The sequence below is a fragment of the Megalobrama amblycephala genome, linkage group LG21 (genome assembly GCF_018812025.1).
Source record: "Megalobrama amblycephala isolate DHTTF-2021 linkage group LG21, ASM1881202v1, whole genome shotgun sequence".
Taxonomy (NCBI): domain Eukaryota; kingdom Metazoa; phylum Chordata; class Actinopteri; order Cypriniformes; family Xenocyprididae; genus Megalobrama; species Megalobrama amblycephala.
The window spans coordinates 17,658,361-17,681,800 of NC_063064.1; the positions used below are offsets into that span (position 1 = coordinate 17,658,361).

General features: G+C 38.1%; 2 protein-coding genes across 2 annotated transcripts in view; one reads left to right on the forward strand and one right to left on the reverse strand.

Moving 5' to 3' along the window:
- Positions 1 to 13,247: 13,247 nt before the first annotated feature.
- pnp4a (purine nucleoside phosphorylase 4a) overlaps positions 13,248 to 23,440 on the forward strand; it is a 55,990-nt gene continuing 45,797 nt past the window's right edge. The window contains exon 1 of the mRNA XM_048172794.1: positions 13,248 to 13,499. The gene's annotated coding sequence lies outside the window, so the exon portion shown is untranslated. The remainder of the gene's footprint in view (positions 13,500 to 23,440) is intronic.
- On the reverse strand, positions 18,207 to 22,744 carry sox12 (SRY-box transcription factor 12). The gene is made up of 2 exons (XM_048172792.1): positions 22,442 to 22,744; positions 18,207 to 22,089 (listed from the first exon to the last, which is right to left on the reverse strand). The coding sequence occupies exon 2, from the start codon at positions 22,036 to 22,038 to the stop codon at positions 20,929 to 20,931; it is 1,110 nt and encodes a 369-aa protein (XP_048028749.1). The 5' UTR covers positions 22,039 to 22,089; positions 22,442 to 22,744; the 3' UTR covers positions 18,207 to 20,928.

Sequence of the window (23,440 nt, forward strand, 5' to 3'; positions counted from 1 at the left end):
ATTAAAGACATGTTTACAATAACACTGAGCGCGTGCATCTCCACGTTATGGTAAGAGGCGTGACCTTTCCGGGCAAGATGCGCTAAACTGCTGTCGAATCACAACACAGGAACCGCTGGCACAATCAGAACTCGTTACGTATTTCTGAAGGAGGGACTTCATAGAACAAGGAAGTCATCAGCCCGTTTTTATGACAGTGGAAACAGCGGTATACAGATAATTAAATTATGTGAAAAATACTTTGTTTTTTTACACGCGAAACATGAACACATGTTATATTGCACACTATAAACACAATCAAAGCTTCAAAAAACCACAAAAAACGGGACCTTTAACATATTCATACTAAAAGCCAAAAAACTTAAATTTTAAAGTTTTACTGTATTTTTGATTAAATAAATGCAGCTATTGTGAGCTTTATTGACAATGTTCTATTACTTATCAGAAAGATCATACTGAATATATTCACAATGTGGACAAAAAAGAAAGCGAAAAAAATCCCATAGACTTGTACTGAAGGAGGAACCGGAATATCATAACATAGCATTCAGCCCATATAGCTTTGTGCAAAAAAACACTCAAATACCTCAGTAACCGCTTAGCAACGCCTTAGTAACTTATCCCTAGTAACACCCTAGCATCAAGGAGGTGACTTTTGCACAGGCAAGTACCTGTCACTTTTTGTTAGAAAATGTAAAAATATAAAAACTATAACAACTGACTATATAAAAAAACAAACATTCCAAACTAAATAGTGTGTCTTTTACCATGCTCCATACCAAGGGTCTATTCTCCGCTCAATCAGATTTGCAGTCTGTAGAGAGCAGCATCGTAGAGTGAAACGGCATTCTAAAGCAGACTGGATCTTCTTTTGTGTCAGAAAGACAGGCCAGCAATTCAGTGGCACGCTCACACACTGCTCTCATCCAGCACAAAGCAAATTGTGCATGAAATTGGTTCAGAAAACATGAACTGGAACGATCCCATCTTCAGTCCCTTTTTGCTGGGTCTGCAAAAAACGTGTTGGCTGTTTAATTACAAAGTATTAACGTGCCAGTGTTGCATGATGGGTGAGTCGGCTACCGATTGGCTCTAACCATGAATAACCATGGCAGTGTTGCTAAAACATGACGAATGTTTGTTGTAAAGTTCAAATCATATGTGGCAGTTCAAAAAGCTTGCCAGGGCTTTCGTGGAAACGATTAAGTGCACATGAAGTGTACGGTCTTTCTTTGGATAGCATGATAAATGACTTCACCATGTTCACCTAAGGGATCAGTAATGCAGTGCAGATATCAAGTAATTCAACAGAACAGCATGACTATTACCAGAGAAAAGAGCAGAAACATTATTTTGACATTATGCAAGCCCTTTTTGCTCCAGACAAGATGTTTTGGCTGTTCCTTGCTTCAAAAGATATGTTCCTGTTTATAAAGTGCACACTTGCAATTTGTATACTTCAGTTCACTTCTCAGGCCTCATTTCGCTCAGCAACTCCATGACCGAAAACCTTAATCCCCAGCTCGAGCTTTATCTTTATTTTTTTTTTTCTCAGAGTCATTCCTGAGCTCAAGGTTATGGTGTCGCTTGTGGAGGCATCCTTTTTGACACGAGGCTGATGTGTTGGAATCTAAATTATACGAGGGCTAATCTGGTTCCTAAGTGCACATTACAAGCTGTTTTATTACTAATAGGAGGCTTAGGTGACACTAGTTATTTATCCACCCTTATATCCATGTTTTGGAACCAGGGAACCTGACTGATTGATATTCAGTGGCTGATTTTGGGGTCTCTGTCAGGGGACATAACCTCCAGGGCCGGATTTATGCATAGGTATTCTAGGCACGTTCAGGAGGAGCCCATTTACAATGAGGATAAATAATATATATTTTTAATCATGATTATTATTTCACTCTAATGGAGAAGAGTGTCTTATTCTAGCATTTGTTGTCGAGTCATTGCCAATACTTTCTTAAATGGCCTGTGTGTTGCACTTAATCTTTTATAACATAAGATATTGGCCAAATGACTTAAATAAAAAAATTGAGCGCCCACATAGCGAACATAGCTTTAAGATGATGAAAACTTAATGCAATGCACTTACTACCTCAGATGTGGCCGTTCTAATTACAGACAAAACATATGTCTTTACTGGTCAAAAACCTTATTACTTTATTTGAAAATGTTTAAAAAGTACAGTGCTTTTTTCATTTACTGAAAAGTAGCAGCTCCTGACATATATATAGTTTAGTATGTAAGGGGGGCCAAAATGTTTCTTTTGCCTATATCACATAATGAGGAAAATCCGGTCCTGATCACCTACCTGAAATTAATTTTGTTTTGGCATTTTGTTCATTTGCATGTGTTATGAGGACCATTACTGATGTGACTACCGATGTGACTTTTACTGATGATTGAATTCTTTTGCACAAATTATTACAAAAATTGTGTGGTTTATATGTAGGGGTGGGTGTTATAAGTAATCCTATATCACAGTATGAGTCATTTTGTCACGGTAATAGCATATATTACTGTATATTTTATTTTGCACAACCAAAAAATGTATGTACTTTATTGTGGTAATATCTATTCTTGGATGATCCAGTTAAATACTTTAAAAAATTTAAAGGCATTTCATCTAATTTTCTCTTTTTATTTGGAACTTGATCAAAGCAAACCAGGTAATTCAACAAAAACAAGTTTATTTATTACTGCTTCACATTATCATTGTAAAAGACTCAAATTATTATAAAATACTTTTCTGACCCTAAATTCTGATTGGATGACACATTCAGAGCTGTTGAACAATAATTTATACCAGTTGAACACTATATTAATGTGGGAAAAAAATGTCATTGCTGTGTATATATTACCTATCATGATATAAACAACATAGAAGAATCTCTACCAATTGCAGTGTTACTTTAGTATAATATTTAATCTTTTGAATTAGCTTTTATATTACATTTTCAGTTTTCATTTCAATATTAGTTAGTAATATTGAATTTGTCATTTTTATTAGTTTTTATCTTTCAGTTTAAAGGGGTCATATATATAATGCCATTTTACAAGATGTAAGTCTCTGATGTCCCCAGAGTGTGTATGTGAAGTTTTAGCTCAAAATACCCCACAGATAATTTTTTATAGCATGTTAAATTTGTCACTTTTTGAGGGTGAGCAAAAATGCTCAATTTTTCTGAGTCTCTTTAAATGCTGCTCCTAAGAAGAGGGCAGAGTTTCAAAAGCTTGTGTTAGCAGCCCCGATTACCTCACACAGACTCACTGAAAATGTCAGAAACTGTTCAGCCTTTTATGATGGAGAGGCTCAAGAAGAAGTGACGTTTCTGAATGGTTAGTTGATTAATTTATGTAGCTGATGTGGGAAATCTTAAAGTCATTGATTAGCATATTCTGTCATGATAATCTATAAATCGCTAAAGTGGGAACTGTTGTAAGATGCCTACAGAGCCAGAGAATATACAGTATGCTGCATGAAGATAGAACAGGTATAGTTTAGTTTAATTACAGTTATAACTTATGTTGTCATCTTGCTTTTATGACATGCTATTGCCTTCGTGTTATGTACTGTATTGCAATAACATGGCCCCCTTTGTTGCGTGTTCTCGGAGGCGGGGTTTATGTAAATTTTAGGGTTAGTGATGTCATTAACCTGGGAAGAAGCTCGTTGTAGTCCCTACCAGCCGTTTGTTGTAGTCCTTAAACAGAATTCTTTAAAAGAGAGGCTGCGTCCGAAAACTGGAAAATGCTGCCTTCTGAGGACACATTTCAAGGTAGTAAGGCATCAAGGCACGTCCGAATCCAATGTTAGCTTCACTTCCTGTCTCATGAGATACCTTCCTCAGATCGATTTTTGAAGGAAGCATGGATGTATCCTTAGCTGCCTTTGATATCCCACAATCCTGTGCTTTCCATTCTGTGACAGTTGAGCTACAAAAATAAAGATGGCGTCCGAAAGTTGCGTTTGCTGCTCATTTTGTGTATAAATGTATGATTTTGACCAACATATTTCAATTTTGATATCATTTCTATCGAGAAATTACTACTGTAGTAATTAAATATTTGTTTAGTTCTCACCAAAGCTCTCGCTATATTGCTGTAGATCATTAAACTGTTACACTGCCTCAGAAGTCTGTCCGAAATCAGTTTCGTGAGGTGTCTTCATGCACAAACGCTGCCGTACAAGTCATTATCTTATAAGACAGCGAGGCAGCAAGACGGCTACCTAGGTTTTCGGACGCAGCCAAAATATCTTGCTTTGCATTGAACTTTGAGCGTCTGTGCACCAGTGCATATGTTGTTTATGCTCAGAGAGCAACATTACACACTAACTAAAGTTAAAAAAGAGAAATCAGCCATCCCTTTAATTTATTTTTATTTCAGTTTTAGTAATTTCAGAACTTAAACTTTTTTTATTTCAGTTTGTTACCAAGGCAACATTATTCATTTCATTAAAGTTTTTTACATTTATGTTTTTCATCTAATAATTAGGCCTATATATTATTTCATTATTTTATTTCAACTTCATTACAATTAATGAAAGTGTAAAAGTTAGCCTATTTTTTAGATAACAATAACAACACTGACCAACTGACACATTTCTTCCATTGCATGTTACATACTACAATACCTTGTGGTTGAACATGGCAGTTTGAAAAGATAATATAATAGAGGAAATTCGAATAGAACAAGAAGCAGAAGGGATGTGGTTTGAACAAAGTGACCTTTGGCAGTGCCTGGTCTAAAAAATAATCCAGATGATGAAATAAATAAAATAAAATAAAATAAAAGAGAAGTATCCTATTTCTAAACACAAACACACATACACACACACACACACACACACACACATATATATATATATATATATATATATATATATATATATATATATATATATGCAAAACAAGTTTTATTGTACTCTGCTATCTCTTTATGATGCTATTGTAAAGTCCATTTCAATTATACTATATAATGGCAAAACCAGTCACAGCATATTAGCTACAGACCTGCTGTAATGTTACAATGTAAATGCTTTGAGTAGTTTTTTAGCATCCTATGTAACTGGAGAACATTTGTTCCACCACTGCAAATCATCTTAGACCTAGATGCAAGCTTACTAAAAATACCAAAATACCATATAAGTGGTCTCAGAAACTGCTCTTGTATCACATACTACATTTTAATCAGAAGGAGATGCGGGAGGGCTGCATAAATAAACAGCTTACCACTCCAAGCCAATTCTCTAGTATATATTTTCCAATTAATTCTGAAAATGCGCATCCAGTCTAATGCCACGTGGGTGAAGTGTAAAACAGGAATCCGTGTAGCGAGTAGTTGTTGTAAGGGTTTAATGTTGTGGATGTATTGAGGTTAATCTGTCTTTCTCACTAAACCTATGGTGGCCTGCTGTGAGATCAAAACACCCGGAGAAGATGAGAGATGAGGCGAGCACTTTATGTAACCCTATACTTTCTTACATAAACACAAACCCCTCTGTGTTCCTCTATCAACACTAAAAGGCGCCTTTCTATGCTAAAGTAGCCCCTTTTTATTATAAAGACTTGTGGAGTATGTTCAGCAGACCCCTAAAAATCAAGCATCCTTTTTACAGAAGCTTAAACCTGGTTTAGGGAAATCCAGAGCCTGCTTTTTAGCTTAAACCTATTGAGAAAGGAGATAAACCCAACAGAGTACACAGGATTAGAAAAGAATCCACTGAGAGCTGCAGAGAAAAAGACACCAAATGGATGGGCAAATGGACTCAGAGTGCTAGGTATCCAACCTACTTACAACTAGGTCTACGTAATAACTGCCAATACAAATTTCACCAAATTTGATACTAGGGGTGGGAATCAAGGCCCCACAATACGATATTATCACGATTCTTAAAGTGTAAGTTTGTCAATTTTAAAACCACTTTGTATTGTTGCAATGTCTGTAGTTTATATACAAACCCGATTCCAAAAAAGTTGGGACACTGTATAAATTGTGAATAAAAACAGAATGCAATGATGTGGAAGTTTCAAATTTCAATATTTTATTCAGAATACAACATGATGACATATCAAATGTTTAAACTGAGAAAATGTATAATTTTAAGGGAAAAATAAGTTGATTTTAACTTTCATGGCATCAACACATCTCAAAAAAGTTGGGACAAGGCCATGTTTACCACTGTGTGGCATCCCCTATAACAGTCTAAAAACGTCTGAGGACTGAGGAGACAAGTTGCTCAAGTTTAGGAATAGGAATGTTGTCCCATTCTTGTCTAATACAGGCATCTAGTTGCTCAACTGTCTTAGGTCTTCTTTGTCGCATCTTCCTCTTTATGATGCGCCAAATGTTTTCTATGGGTCAAAGATCTGGACTGCAGGCTGGCCATTTCAGTACCCGGATCCTTCTTCTACGCAGCCATGATGTTGTAATTGATGCAGTATGTGGTCTGGCATTGTCATGTTGGAAAATGCAAGGTCTTCCCTGAAAGTGACGATGTCTGGATGGGAGCATATGTTGTTCTAGAACTTGGAAATACCTTTCAGCATTGATGGTGCCTTTCCAGATGTGTAAGCTGCCCATGCCATACTCACTCATGCAACCCCATACCATCAGAGATGCAGACTTCTGAACTGAGCGCTGATAACAACTTGGGTTGTCCTTGTCCTCTTTAGTCCGGATGACATGGCGTCCCAGTTTTCCAAAAAGAACTTCAAATTTTGATTTGTCTGACCACAGAACAGTTTTCCACTTTGCCACAGTCCATTTTAAATGAGCCTTGGCCCAGAGAAAACGCCTGCGCTTCTGGATCATGTTTAGATATGGCTTCTTTTTTGACCTATAGAGTTTTAGCCGGCAACGGCGAATGGCACGGTGGATTGTGTTCACCGACAATGTTTTCTGGAAGTATTCCTGAGCCCATGTTGTGATTTTCATTACAGTAGCATTCCTGTATGTGATGCAGTGCCGTCTAAGGGCCCGAAGATCACGGGCATCCAGTATGGTTTTCAGGCCTTGACCCTTACGCACAGAGATTGTTCCAGATTCTCTGAATCTTTGGATTATATTATGCACTGTAGATGATGATAACTTCAAACCCTTTGCAATTTTTCTCTGAGAAACTCCTTTCTGATATTGCTCCACTATTTTTCATTGCAGCATTGGGGGAATTGGTGATCCTCTGCCCATCTTGACTTCTGAGAGACACTGCCACTCTGTGAGGCATTTTTTATACCCAATCATGTTGCCAATTGACCTAATAAGTTGCAAAACTGGTCCTCCAGCTGTTCCTTAAGGGGGTCGCACACCGGACGCGAAACTCGGCGCCGCGCAGCGTCGCATCTCTGACAACTCACAGGTATCGCACACCGGCCGCGCACATTATATACGTGCAAGCTCAATTTTGAATCGACTCCTGATAGAAGAGCTGCACAATGGGAGTGTTTTACGTCAACAGGGAAACGTTACATGCCTATGCTTTAATATTTCACACTGAGGTTAGTGTACATGGAAAAATGGCACAACAAAGCAAAAGGAAAGAAAATGCTACGTTAATTATACATTTTTAGACTTTATTCAAGCTGTTAAACTAAGATGTATGTTAAACTGTGAAACTGATGTATCTTGCAGCACAGGGTGAAGTCAGTATGTACATTAACGACGATTTGAGAGAAATATAATATACATTTATTGTAAAACAATGTACATTGCGCTCTGTGGCGCGGCAGGATTTTAAACAACTTCCTGAGTCGTTGCTGGGCACCGCGGACAGGTGCTGAATGTCGCCGCCGGTGTGCGTACTCTCAATGTCTTTTAATTTTAAAGACGTGGCGCGGCGCTGAGCTTCGCGTCCGGTGTGACCCCCTTTATATGTACATTTAACTTTTCTGGCTCTCATGAAATCCAAAATGAGCCAATATTTGGCATGACATTTCAAAATGTCTCACTTTCAACATTTGATATGTTATCTATATTCTATTGTGAATAAAATATAAGTTTATGAGATTTGTAAATTATTGCATTCCTTTTTTATTCACAATTTGTACAGTGTCCCAACTTTTTTGGAATCGGGTTTGTAAATGGACTATGTTTACTCTGTCTCCATGATACCTGGACTGAGAAATTCCTGTTTATTTGTCAGCAAAGGTCCGTCAGATGATGCAAAACATTGACTTTTGACGGGCTTTTGTGAAAACTACAGATTGTACTTCCGTATTTTTGTATCCCAACCAGTGGCGGCTGGTGCAAAAAAAATTTGGGTGGCGCAAAAAAAAAAACAAAAAAAAAATTAGAAATGCAGGAATGAATAGGCTAATTGTTAAATAATCTTTTAACAAGTGATATAATAATGTATCATTACTGCTTATCTAAAACATGGAAAATTCAGTATTTAAACCATGCCATAGGGCTGGAATCTAAAAAAAAATCTGTATTTAATTTAAAAAAATGTTATTTCACATCCTGCCCAATATTGTCCTAGAAACAATGTTCATATTGAACGCTATAAAAACAAACATGAATGTAACTGTGTAGTATATGCTATATTATGTGCAAAAAAGGGGTCAAATCACATTAGGCCTAGGCTATAAAACATTTTTTTTTTTTAAAGTAGAAGTTAAATACACTAAACTAAAAATGAAAATAAATAAAAACAAAAGAACAGACTAATTAATATTATTATTTTGATTACCCAACAGTAACTTTACACAGTTACTGCTATCATACAAATACATTTAGTTGTAGGTTCAAAATTCTACATATGGCATAATTATGTTCGCCAACAAAAACAAATTTTACTCGTCCATGAATTATTGCACTCTATGGAACTCCGTCTGTTTGGCGCGCATGCGCGCGGCGGTGCTCGTTCACGGAAGTTTGTGCTTGCTGAAGGCTCGTCCACTCCTGACTGCAAAATGGAAATATTTTCTCGAAAATCTAACATTTGCAGACGGAGAATATGTCTGTGAAATGTAAATAATGCACTGAGGAAATTATTGGATGTCACTTCAGCTTGAAAAAAAATATTAATAGAGGTATTTTTGTTTCCACCAATCACTGCACAAGTTAAGGTTACGTATGATGACGAAAGCACGTTAGTGCTAGCCCTCCCGGAACCTGATTGGACTATATCCAGAGGCATGACACTATCACTTTCTTTTCATTTATGAATTGTTGTTATGTGCTAAATCATATTTATATTGTTTTAGAAAGATACATTTGAAGCACAGCACAAAATGTAACACTCACAATCCCAAAATTCCTCCTGAAAAGTTCGATATTTCCCCACACAAAATATACAATGCTGTCCTCCCACCTCTTTTTAATACCCATCTTAAAATACTTGACGCTGTGTCAGTAACCGTTTCTCTGTGGGAAAAGAAAGTCAAAGTCTTATTTTTAAGCATACGTGACTTTCATTTGGGGCAGAGTAATTGTTAACCACAGGGAGTGTGTGTGTGTGTGTGTGTGTGTGTGTGTTTGTGTGTGTGTGTGTGTGTATATCAAGAAAGTAAAAAGTCTTTTAGTTACTGTGTGTTTTAAGTCAGGGTTGTGTGAACAAAAGATAAGCTGTGGCCTAAAAACATCTCAGAGTAAGACATGCATCTTCGGCAGCACCAGCCACCCAGGTGGAGAGGATATGTGTGTGGGTTGCATGCGCTGAAGCGATCAAAATGCACTCTGTCTTCCTGGTGGCGAGGGATGTTGAAAGCCTGTTGATTCCCCAGACTTCACCCTGCCAAAATGACTTCACAGTCTCTGCCCTTGCCGAACGTACCTCAACATTTCCTTAGCGCCTTTGTCGTTGTGCCATAAACAGTTATGTGCATGTCAGGGATTTGCAGAGGTTAAATTTGTCTTGCTGAGCACCCTGGAGAATACGCAGCAACGCTCTACTTTCTGCCCTCATGTATCATGGACAAAACAGTAATCACATGAACATCCACTCTGGGGACTTTTAATGTGAATTATTAGTTTTGAAGGATGATAGCAGAACATTTAGCCACTTCCTCATTTATCACTATACAGTTTAGAGTGTGTTAGCGTAAGTTTATGTTTGCCGGTATTTTAGCATTTGTAATATGTGAGAATATTTATCTAGCGGTGAGCCTCTGTCTAAAAAATGCCCTATGCAGTGACAAGGTCAGAGATGGAGAGGAATAACTGGGTTAGTGCCAGGAGCATGTTGCCAGATTGCATGTGTCCATCCTGTTGACGCAAGGCATGAGTAGACAGGGAATGCTAATGTAAGATTAACCACTCTGTCTATCTGCATTTCCACTGAACTGTAAGGCATCTGGAGTCTTTAAAGGGGTCATATCATATACATTTGATTTTTTCCCCTGAGGTCCCCTAGAGGTTCAAAACAGGTTTAATTAAATCTATTATGACCATTTTGTACCCTCTCTCTGACCCTTGGATTTAAAAGGATAGTTTACACAAAAATGAAACTTCTATCATCATTTACTCACCCTCATGTTGTTCCTAACCTTTATGACTTTCTTTCTTCAGTGGGACACAGATTCTTTTTTTTCTGTCCATACTATGAAAGTCAGTGGAGTTCAGTGTTATTTGGACCCCAACATTCTTCAAAATATTTTCTTTTATGTTCCATGGTAGAAAGTAATGCTTGTTTGGAACAATTTTTTTTTTTTTTTTGGTAAAACTTATTCAGCGAGGATAATTAAATTGATCAAAAATGACAGTAAAGAAATGTATAATGTTATTATTTCGGTTTCAATAAATAGTGTTCTTTTCTTGGACTTTCCATTCATCAAAGTGTCCTGAAAAAAAATTGATTTACAATTTCCACAAACTTTTTTTTAAAACAAAAGTCCCCAGCCTACATTTTTCCGATAATCCATTACAATTGGAGGTATGAATGTCACAATATGGAAGAAAAGATCTGTCACTACTTCAGTTTTCATTTGCTATCAACATATGTAGTTATGTACGTTCTTTAGTTTGAATATCTTAAGTATTGTAATAATTCATCCTTCCCATAGTAGAAGTTACAGAAGCAGACCTTAATAAAGCTTCTATTGTGAGTCCACTTACACAAACACACACACACAGATTGGTAAATAAAGTGTTAAGACTGAAATTGCATCCCCAGGAAATGAAAAGTAGCAGTTTGTGACATAAAAAGAGGAAGTTGTCACGTTGTATAATTCATGTGTTTCCACCTTTTAAAGGCATCCTTTAAAGATTCACAGTATCAGAAGTTTCATCTCTTTTCCTAACATTTTCTATCTTTTGTTTCCCTTTGTTACAAGTCTTTCTGTCAGATCTTTCTTGCTTTCACTCTCTCTGTCTTCTCCCCCCTCACAAAGTCACATCACATAACTGCCTCACCTCTTTTCTGTGCTGTGGTGTGGCTCTGTCTTGTTAACGCTAACCCTAACTTAAGGAGACAGGCCACAGGCGTCCCTAACACACAACACCAAAACAGAGTCTGCACAATGACTGCATTTACATGCACAGAAATGTTCCTATATTGATCAGAATTACTTGTTTGTAAAGAAATACCTTTATTACCTATTACCATACCTTTATTCAGTATGGATGCATTAAATTAATCAGAAGTGACTGTTATTATTTTTATTTTATTAATAATATTTCACAATATTACTGTTTTCAATGTATTACATAAATGCAGCCTTGGTGGGCATAAGAGACTTATTTCAAAAACACAAAAAAACTTACCACAAATTTTGAACGGTAAGGTGGTGTATGTGTCATGTAATGTGCCTGATTATAATAATCTAATAGGCCTATATTCTGGTAATTATTCTAGAAATCTGAATAAGACAGCTGGCATATCATAATTTTGATTCTTGTAATGACCTAATTCAGACCATAGCTGAACATTCATTTATTTTTGCTGATTTCTGTCCAAATTAGAGTAATTCTGGGTTTAAAAAAGTCAAGCAATAAGTTAACATATTTTTGGAGGGAATAGAAGTCTGAAAAGAAATTACCATAAATCAAAATACAGATGAGTGAAAGCACTGTAAGAGTCTCATGACCTACATTTTGCTATTGTGCTGTTGTCAATGGCATGAATGGGGTTTAATGAGTCCAAATGAGTTCAATTACTGTGCAGAATTGCCAAAAATGCATCACTTCCTGTAGGGAAAAGCATAAAATAATATGCACCATTTATTCAAAATATAGAATTTAGAACCCTCAGAATATCCACCTTTTTCACACGAATTATGGCTTCTTTTAACTGAAAACAATCAGTGATAGGCTCACTCTATGAATGATTTTTTTTTACTGGGTACAATGAAGTGACATTATTGTACTCACCCTTCAACCATCAAACATTTAAAGCAAACTTAAAAGTTTAAAAGCATTAATAGGATAATACACCCAAAAATGAAAATTCTGTCATCATTTACTCACCCTCAAGTTGTTCCAAACCTGCATGAATTTCTTTCTTCTGATGAACACAAAAGAAGATATTTTGAAGAATATGGGTAACCAAACAGTTGATGGGCCCCACTGACTTCCATAGTTTGGGGAGAAAAAATACTTTTTGGGGGGAAATCAGGAGATACTTATACAACAGATACTTATGTTGAAATCTAATGGCTCCGTGAGGCCTGAATAGGGAGCAATGACATTTCCTCTCTCAAGATCCATAAAGGTACTAAAAACATATTTAAATTGGTTCATGTGAGTACAGTGGTTCAATATTAATATTAATAAAGCGACAAGAATATTTTTGGTGCGGTAAAAAAACCAATTTATATCATAAAGTAAATCAGGAGAGCAGACCACAAATGCGCAGTATATGTTCTCTTGCCACAGATATTCTTGTGATACCATATCACATTAAAATACAAAGCGTTACATTATTATTCTGATGTCTGAAAATAAAACATGAAGGAAAATTGACAGCTCATTCAGTCAAACTGGCTGAGGATTATTTGTAGCGCAACCTTATTATTTGAAATTTGTTTCAGTCTTTTTGAGTGGAATTTCCCCAAACCGGAAATGCCTCCCATAATTCAATGTATACAGAAATATTCCAATAGCTGTAGAATATGTTAAACTCTTTTTCTCTATAAACGTTTCACCAGTATATAGATCTTAATTGGAAAATTCATGTGCATACAAACATGGTCAGTGTGCTACCGTGGGCGTACTTGTGAACATATCTTAATGTGTATGTCTTTCTGCATGTGTTTGTGGTTGTCTGTATGTATAAATGTGTGAGGGGCCGAGTATCTCAACACCCCCTCAAAATCTCTCATTACAGTTTCCTCCTGGCACTGGCATGGGCCCCTCTCTCTGTGCCACACCGTTCTCTGTCCAACTGTCTGGAGACATGGCTGGAGGGGACAAGCAGTCCAGATCTGTCCATCTGCATGTCCCTATGGCCCCTCAAATCCCTACTTAAGAGAGGACATATGACGACCTTCTGTGGAGAACTGAATTCGGACCAATTTACACACATTTTCTTCTTTGACTAAACTCAGGTTTGTTATGCTTCATTTTGACCCACCTTTTTAGTCCTTTAATGAGAAAATGTGTTGGAAACACTCCTGATTTTAGACCCAAAGACATGTTAAGTAGTGCAGAATCCTTCTGGTCTGGTAATCCGTGCATGTAGATGCTGACTCACTCGATTAGGCTGCCGTATCTCCAACAGCGAGGGCAGAAGCAGGTCAGAGAAACAGCATAATGCAGCATACCACCGGAAAAACTGGGTCTTTTCTTCTCATCCATGTCTGAAAGTTCACAAAACCAAGTCAGCCAAGCCTAACATGGCTTTTTTCCCTCTCGGTCTTGCTCGCCTACCCCCAATCACCCCTAGAGAGTCATTCAGATCTTTAGTTTCCACTCACCTTCCCGAAACAGCCTCTAATCATTCCATCTCCTGCTTATCAACGCATAATTGGAGGTACAGCAATTAGTGAGCTCTAATTGATCCAAGTATGGACAACACCGGACTGACGCAGCAGTTTAGCATAGGGCTAATTCTCTTCTCATCCGCAAGCCTGTGCAAGAGAGCGCTAGATAAATCAGCCTGGACAGAACAGCACATTTCACTGTCCGACCCTCAGAAAAGTGGCTCAAATGCGCACCATTATCGGCACATTTCCTCATACCAGCCACTGGAAAGTGAGTTGCAGTGAAATATAAGAGTCCAATTATTCACACTGTAAAACAGCTATCTGCTTAGCCAAGCACCTAGGGAAATTCAATAAGTTGTTCCAGAGATGAGACTTGGCTTTTACTGGACACAGATTTTGTGAGCATCCATCACAGAGGCACGTAGATGAACTAGTCTGCCGATACAAGGCACCAGGCAGGGGAGTAAAATGAATGGTGTGCTCTCTCAGCAGGGCTTAAAATTAAAGTGAGACATTGTTGGGCCAACCTGGCATGTTGTATTTGGAAAACAACAGCCTCGGCTCACACATGTACTTTTTTGCTCAGAGAGCACTATTTCTTAGGGCCTGGTTTGGATTGCTGCATACTATTGGAAGGATGCCTCAAATCCTGTGTGAAAGCCATTGCCTGTAATCCTGCTAATCCTCTCAGGTGTGGCGTTACTCACAGGAAGGTAGCTTATTGGTGATGGGGAATCAAGGCCAGGGCATCTATTAAACATCCACCGAGCAGAGTAGATTTAAGCCTTCTAAAACTTTTAGCTTATTTGTACTTTACACAGCTTTTAAATTGGTATTTGTTACCATAGTCTTGCCACAAGGGAAGTAGAAAACCAATGGTTAGATATAGAGGAAGATCCCATCTTGAATTATGCCCTTGGCACTTCTTAGTTCCTCTGAGCCCTTGGGGAAGGCGCTTAATCTCCATTTGCTCTGGGGGTGCAGCAGTATGGGGCACCTGTGCTCGGATTTCCTCAACTTTGTTATTTAAAGATATGCAAAGCAAGGTTCCCAACTGGCTGTAATTGGTGAAATTCAACCTTCATAAATAGGGAAGTGCACAATATATTGGTATAAATATCAGTTATTGACCGATATTAGAGATTTGTATTATTTTATTAGTCAACATTGATTTTTAATTGTGCGAAACTCAAATAATTTAATAAATGTTAACTGTAATCTTTAGTAAATCTCAAAATGCATTTTTATGATACACATTTTAATGTTGTGGTGCCTAAATCCACTTGTAGCATTATAAACAATTGTTTATAGTGTTTCAATTTAATTGGATTTTATTCAGAGTTATAAGCCATGAACCAAACCAACAAAACCAATTTTTTTTTTTTTTTTTTTTTTTTTAGTTTGGGAGCATAGGAAGACTGACTCTGTCATTCGTAGTGCTTTATAGGAGTGACCGGAGAGTTCTTATGTCAGGAATTCTCTGATTGGTGGAGATTTCTTTGCAGACTCATGGGTAATGTAGTTTTTCACCTGGAATTGATAATGCAGGCTGATGGCTTCAACAAAAGCAAATACCATGTAGACATCATCTATCATAATCATGTAGCACATTATAATTGGGATCATTACACAAACATACACAAGTGTGTTTATTCTACCTCTATGAAGAAAGGATAATTTATGAAGAAAGGAAAATATATGGATAATATATTTGTTGTCACTGAATATTATACAGTGTATTGTGTGGCCGGTTTACAATGTATTTGTTTGACTCACTGCAGACATGCTGTGATGTTTTTCAGACGGGACACAAGAGTGGAAAATGCCATAATTTGTGGTCATGATGAGTTTTTAAAACGTCACCCTTGGCTGGAGTGGCCTTGTGGTTCTTATATACAGTTAGGAGAGAACATCACAGCCCGTCCCATGTGGAAGTCTTCCCTGAAGTTTTGTTGACTAATCAAATGGCTCTCATTTAAACTGATATCAATTTCTATATGTAGAAATGAACTTATACATGTGAGAACAGTGACTTATTGAATTACAACAATACAGATATATTTTAGTTCACACACTTGATTGTATTACTGGCCATTTTCAATTGTGTAGGCTAAAAACGCCTGGAAATGGTTCTTGTGTTTGTTAGTGCTAAAGCATTTTCATATGTCATATGGAGCTAGCTGTGTATGTTTGCATGTAACGTGCTGTCACTTACATTGCTGCTGCAACCTTTCATGCCTGTGCGCTTTGACCACAAGAACATCTGCATCCTTTCTGAAACTCGCGTCAGAGACAGAGTGGGAGAAACCCGCAGCGTTAAACAGACACACATGACAGGTCTATGTCAAATGCATGTTAGAAAACTTATCTACATATGGGCAGCTTGCTTATGCCACATATGCTTAATCCACACTAATTTAATTGATAAAAGTAGCTTTATGTGCATATATGTAATTGTATTGAGCATGTAAGCTCTTTAAAATCACACTCACACAGACAAGGTCATGTGTCGACTAAAGCAGTTTATTGATGAGGGTGTCATTACACTGATGAGTCCATCAAAATGACTAACATGCACTGCTCAGATCTACCATCATTATGTACACTAAAGTGCTTTCGTCTCTATTTGTGCTCAGTACCTATGAGGTATAGAGATACTACAGCACACCATGGAAACAGACATGCACATGAATTACGCAATGCTAATTATCCAAATCTCTGCTAACATGTAGAAGACTCCTGTCTTTTGAAAGGTTTTGTGCACAGTTTAAGTTATTTTTCCTTTTTTATTGCAGTGCAGTGAAGAGAATGACTGAGGAAACAAATCACAATCTATTATGCTTAAACCTATAGAGAGTTGTGCAGAAGTATCATTCTCTAAGCATAGGTTAAAGCAACAGTTCGTTGCTTTAACCTTTTTTGTGAAATTCAAACCATTATTTACTGAAAATCTTGCTTGACAGCCATGGTCACCCTTCACTTCCACTGTATGGAAAAGAGCAGCTTGGCCAAAAACGACATACATGTTTAAGTCTGAGGGTTTTTGGCAGTGAACTATCCCTTTAAGAGCATGATAATAGCACATATACAAACATGACAACATCACTTCTGCATGTGTTAAATTAACTCTTTTCGAGTAAACTTGAACACCACACATTGTCATACTTTATGTCTCTGTGTGACAGTGAACGCAATGTTTGCTGATCAGATGCTGTGGTCATTCATGTAAAGGCAACAAAATCTTTTGATTCAGTGTAATTATGTACAGCATTAGACCTGGATGACGGTATAAAGTAATACCGGATAACAGTTGAAAGATCCAAACCACAAGCATTCAAACAACATATACTATGGATTAAATATCACTTAAGTTGTAGGTTTTGTGACCATTCAGTCATCTTCTGATTGCATAAGGAATAAATCATTTAAAAAATAGTGGAAAATAACAACCTAGTATTATTTCCGTTGGAAACAATCAGAGAAGTGGACCTCTAACTATGAAAAATTGTAAAACAATGTAATTGAGGCAATATGGTCATAGTTTGGCCACCTTTTGATTCTGAAGAGTGCTTTAGCTGATGACTCTTGATGTTTTTATATCATTGTCACATTCCAAGATGATCATAGGGGATCCAACATAAGATTTCTCACCTACAGTCTGTAATAGCTGAAACAGCACCATGCTGAGATTATAAATTAGCTCTGTGCCTAAAAACAGTGTTGCATTGGGAATTATCTGGTTTTGTTGCGTTTGTTGCAGTACAAACCACTGTGCGGGTCTGTGGAGTCTTCTGTGATAGATCAGCTTAGTGCCATGAAAATTCTTCAGTCCTGAAAGGGAAGACCGGCCCATGTTTTGTAATAAGACTCCATTGGTGGCAATCACTGATTTTGGCAGCAGGTTTCCGCCAAACATGGAAATGAGGAAGCGCATGCTCCGCATATGACAGGTTTAGCAAAGCTGAGTCTGGCCTGTGTGAAATTAGCATTGCCCTTGGTTTTCTATCACACAGAATGCTGTTCATTAATCCCCAGCCCAGAAGTAGGAGGTGCCGACCAGATGGGTATTTTTACACTGCTTCAGTTATATACAGCTTTCTGCATTTATCACTTTGACACTAATTTGCCTGAGCCCATCTGTGATGTGTCGTTCCCATTTTCTGGTGCTCTTAGTAAAATATCAAATAAATAAATGACACTGTCTATAAAATAAAAATAAAACAATTACAAAATGATAAAATATACTGGCAAATATAAACGTAAAGCGCCCATTTTTAAGACACATTTAAATAATGTTTTATTTACAGCTGAAAAATGCACCCAGAAGGATTGTGGCATTTTAAAATATTTAATATTTAAAAAGGTACAACTTTGCAGATTGACCCTTGATGCTACATACAGTTCTTTTGCAAATCATCAAAAATGACATACGATGGCCAAACGGAGTGCATCTTAGTAATGGCTGAATCAAAGCAGATCCACAGTGGGCTGATGTTTTTAGTCCTGAGTCCGTTTAATTGACTGCTGGTGTTTGGTACGGTATTGGTTCAGTGTGTCACCTGATATTATTCAAAAATGTATGGAGACAGATTTGATTTACATACGTCTTAATGCAAAGACTCGTTCCTGTGTGTTAACTTCTGGTGTGGCAAGTCATTTCACAATTTCAGTAGTGCAGAGTCTGCTAAAATAGTGAACATATCGCTTTCCTGAAATCATTTCCCTGATGATTGTTGAAGGCCTAAGCCTTGTTTTTTTTTACCTATTCACAAATCCTTATATATGACGCATGCAAACTTGATTTTGGTTTTTCGTAATACAAATTACCTTTTTGTATTACAAAAGTAATGCCATCCATTGCTTCACTTATAAAGAAACAAAAGTTTCCAGTAGCTTGCGTTATTACTACAGTTTCTACAATTTTGAGCATTTAAAATGCCAACGCTTCAGTTTTAAAGCACTAAATCTTTCTGCGCTATACATATATGTTGACGCAATGATTTTATACATTGAAAATCCTCATATGTTTGTGTTTTATGAATGAAGGCCTCGTATCACAAACCATGTCCATCTTTCCTATCGGTCCTCTTGTGTTTAACGCCATTTCCCTTTTCAGTTGAAATACATATACCTGAATTACATGTTTGACCACCGAATGTGGCATCATTCTAAAAACCACTTGATAAAACTAAGATTTTTGCAAACTATCATGGTCTAGAAAAAATACTGGTTGTACCGAACTAGTTCAGTCAACTCTTTCCTACAATAAGGAAACACAGCAAGATGGAGACTGTTTATGCCTCTGTGGTCACAAAAGTAGTCATTATGCAGTCCAAACAGTGAGGTTAAACCAAGAGCAAACACACATCAGGTCCTTTTCCTTTTGTGTTCCTTCGCTTTGCACAGCATGCTGCTGCATCTTCACAGGACGCCGGGAATCGACGAGGATTAACAGTTTATGTAAGATACAAACTGCAGGGTTTGTTGTCCCTTCTCTGACAACTGTTGGTGGGAGGTAAATAATGCCGGTCTCCCGGGCACCAACTGAGCTGAAATTAATAAGAGCATGTGGGTGGAAAAAAAAAAGAAAAAGAGGACGGATCCTGTTTTGAGAAATCGGGGCATTCTGTCACTTCGGTTGGCTTCGGATGGTTTCTCCGGGAGAGAAAGAGACGCTCACACGCACACACAGATCATCACAGATGAATTACCTACGGGAGGCACTAGGACCTAGACAAACGATCCCTGAGAGAGTCAATGGGGGCCAGCTGGCAGACACAGATTTCTAGCCCTGATCGGGGCAGCTGCAGCCAGACTGCAGACATGACATGCATTTCAGTGAACCGGTGCAAGAGCCCCCCCTCGTACGCCTCCCCACCCCGGCAGACGCTCGGTAAGCACAGAGTCCGACCCCTGCATAAAAGCTGCTGCCTGCATGGACAGATGCACAGTTCCCTGAAAGAATCAGTCCCAACCCCCAAACCCTAACCTTAACCCCCTTTTGTCCACAGTCCAAACAGTTCAGGCACACATTGACGCACACATACACACACACACACACACACACACCTGCACGCAGGGCTGATGCAGAGCTGCCTTTAAATCACATGTGTGTCTTAACGTCTGCGGCAATGGCAAGGTGATGAAAGTGCTATTACCTAATTAACGAATAGGATATGAATGATGTGTCTGCAGTGATTTCCTCCGCAAGGTTACTGATGCTTTACTGTAAGTGCTGAAGGTTTTAATAAATGGTTTCAGTCATATTTTCCTTTTCATCATTTCTTCCCCAGTCTTTCAGAATATTAATGTACCAATACTGTCAGCGGACCTCTATATTTGTACATAATGAAACTTCTGGTGAAAATCAGATTTGAATGAATAATGTGTAAGAGTTTACATTATAATGACAGTGCTGGATATAAAAGGGCTTGTTCAGTCAAAAATGAAATTTGTCACCATTTATTTACCATGTTGTCTTCTGTGGACCACAAAAGAAGATATCTTGAAGAATGTCACAGTGTTTTTTCTTCACACAGTGAAATCCAATGGTGTCCAATGTTGTTTTGGTCCCCATTGACTATGGATGTATGGACAAAAACAACTGACACATTGTTCAAAATATCTTCTTTTGTGTTTCATGAACAAAGGAAGTCATATAGGTGAGTAAATGATGACAAAATGTAACTTTAATGTCACTTTAAGTTTTGCATCTAACTGCTGCTCATCAGGTACTTAGAGAGAGTAGCTTTCAGTTTAAAACATTTATTGAAACAGCTGGTAAAACTTAGTCCTCTATCTCTAAGAATTACACCCAGCTTCCTCCGAAGTGTTGAACAAGATCTGAATGTCTAACAGCTCTGCAAAGCCCCGTGTGTCTGTTAGCTAAACCAACAAGATGTGACATGCTCGGAAAGTAAAGCAATAGCACTTACGGGATTCATTGAGAAAAATAAACACATGGAAAAAGGAATTGTCCAAGTACAACATGGACAAAATATTTTTAAATTGGCAGCTATGCAGGCCTGTCCACATTACAGAGGACGCAACTTCAGTAGGTGAACACTAGGTCTGAGATACTGGGCACGAGCAAGTCCCCAGAAATCATTTCGTTCACCTCTGGAGTGCAGTAATCTGGGAAGTCAAAATGGGATCCTGAGTTAGCATGAAATGCTTCAAAGTCCTTGTCCAGAGCAGAGCAGTCCATAGGCATACTGTTGGAAATGATATGCAAGAGTTCCTCGTCCAGTTCCTCATCTGAGCACACCGACGACACCAAAGAGGAGGAGCTGGTTGAGGTCGGCGTGGACGATCTTCCAGACGTCGACCCTTGTGGCTCGCTCATCGTGGACTCTGGGGGAGCCTGGCATTCGCTGTCCGAGGAGAGACTCTGGATGCTGCTGGTTTGAGAGATGGGCACTTTCACTCTGAGCTCAGGAACTGGTTGCTGGTCCTCAGATTGAATGGTGGCCTGCTGGTGTAGGACAAAGTGACTTGACGGGTTGTGATCGTCTTGCAGAGTCACTGGACTTTCTACGTTTACATCCATTGTGTCGTCATCGCTCATGCTCTCGCTGTAGCTCTTGTATTTATTGCCATTGAAGTTCATTTTATGCTTGGTAGAAGCAGGTTTGATCTTTAGCCCTTTGCAGGAGAGCCCACTAGATCTTACTGAATGGGGCTTGCTGGATTTCATTGGCAACTTCTCGCCAAGTTTCACAGGGGTAGAACACTTGCTCTTCTTCCTGGGCCGGTACTTGTAGTCAGGATAGTCAGCCATGTGCTTTAGACGCAATCTTTCAGCCTCTTTGATGAAGGGTATCTTCTCATAATCGGGCAGTAGTTTCCATCGTTTTCCGAGGCGCTTTGAAATCTCTGCATTGTGCATGTCAGGCCACTGCTCCATAATCTTCCGTCTCTCAATCTGGGACCAGACCATAAAAGCGTTCATTGGTCTTTTGATGTGCCCAGTTGGAGTTTTGCACCAGTTGGGATCTTTGTTTGGAGGTCCATGTCCAAACACCTCAACATCGTCTTCTGCCGCCAGTCCCACAAACACCTCTCTGGTAGAATTGCTGTCCATGACTGACAAGTATTTGTGGGTTCTTTGCTGAACCATGATGCAGCGCTGAGATCTATTCAGTAGGTTCCCTAGAGTCATCCATGACAAGACACTCTAAGATGCAGCAACTTATCAAATCCTGCTCTTATCCTGAAATAAATACAGACATGTCTTCAGTGACCTCTTATAAACTTCATTTCTTAAACACAAACTTTTCATTTTTCATTTTTCCAAGACAACTGTTTTAAAAATGTCATGTTTTTATAGTATGTGTTGATAATGACATAAATCTTTAAATGTCATTTGAATCAGTTAGATATGAGACTCTCTCTATATAGCAAATATGTATGTATATATATACACATACACACACACATATTTCATTTACTTTAATTTGTTATATATTTTAATATGTAATTTATATATATATATATATATAAACAAACAAACAAACAATAATTTTAAAAATATGATTAAGTATGTTATGAAATGTAGTACTTACTATAAAAAATGAAGACAGCTTCTGCTTACTATGCACAATCACTTGCTCTCCTCACATAAGCATCTCCTCTGCTGTAGCAGTTGTGGTGGAAGTAAAAAAAAAAGCTCTCCAGCGTCTGCCTGCTGTTTTATCACTCTGCCCTGCATGCGGACCCTCTCTCTCAGACGCTCTCTATCCTCTCAGTCACTCTCCCTATCCTCGTCTGCCGTTTCTCCTCCTTGCTCCCTCTTTGTAGGGACGCCCCCCCTCGTCTGCTGTTTTATAAACCCACACTGTAAACAGCTCAACCTTACCAGACACAGTCTCCTCCCCTTCCACCCACCGCTCTCTGTCGTGGTGTGTCTGTTTGTGTGCATGTGGGTGTGTGAGTGTCAAGGATGGGGGGGTGAAAGTTTCCATGCAGTGAGGCACAGCTACAGTGCAGCGGATGGAAAGAGAGAGAGAGAGATGCTAACTGAAGAGGTGTTACATGCTACAAGCAAAAACTTAAATTAGGACAAGACCTTCAAGGCAGTCTGGCACATGTAGAGTCATGTATTCATGATGTATTTCTCGATTTTCATAAATGGAAGTAGCACACTTGCAGGCATGCCTTCAGTGTTTGCATTTTTGTGTAGCTGACACAATCCATGCACTTTTTAAAAAATCAACACCAAGATTTTAGGATAAATGTATGTGAATATGTAAGTGAAAATGTGTATTTTAAATTCTGTAACTGAATCTTTTTATCCACCTTTTTATATTTATTATTATTATTATTATTAAGAATAAAATATTTAGTTTTTTTTTAACATATCTGTTTTCTTGTGTTATAGACATTATTTAACAGCAGTGCCATCTTTGATTTTTAACAGGACTGTAAGCAAGGCTGTGTGGGATAGACATACATCTCTTCAGTGGGCTGTACTGTTATTTTATGTGTTTTTGGATTGTTCTGCTGATGAAACACTGCAAAAATATCTTTCCAAGAAATTTCAGTAGACAAAAAACTCCAGACAA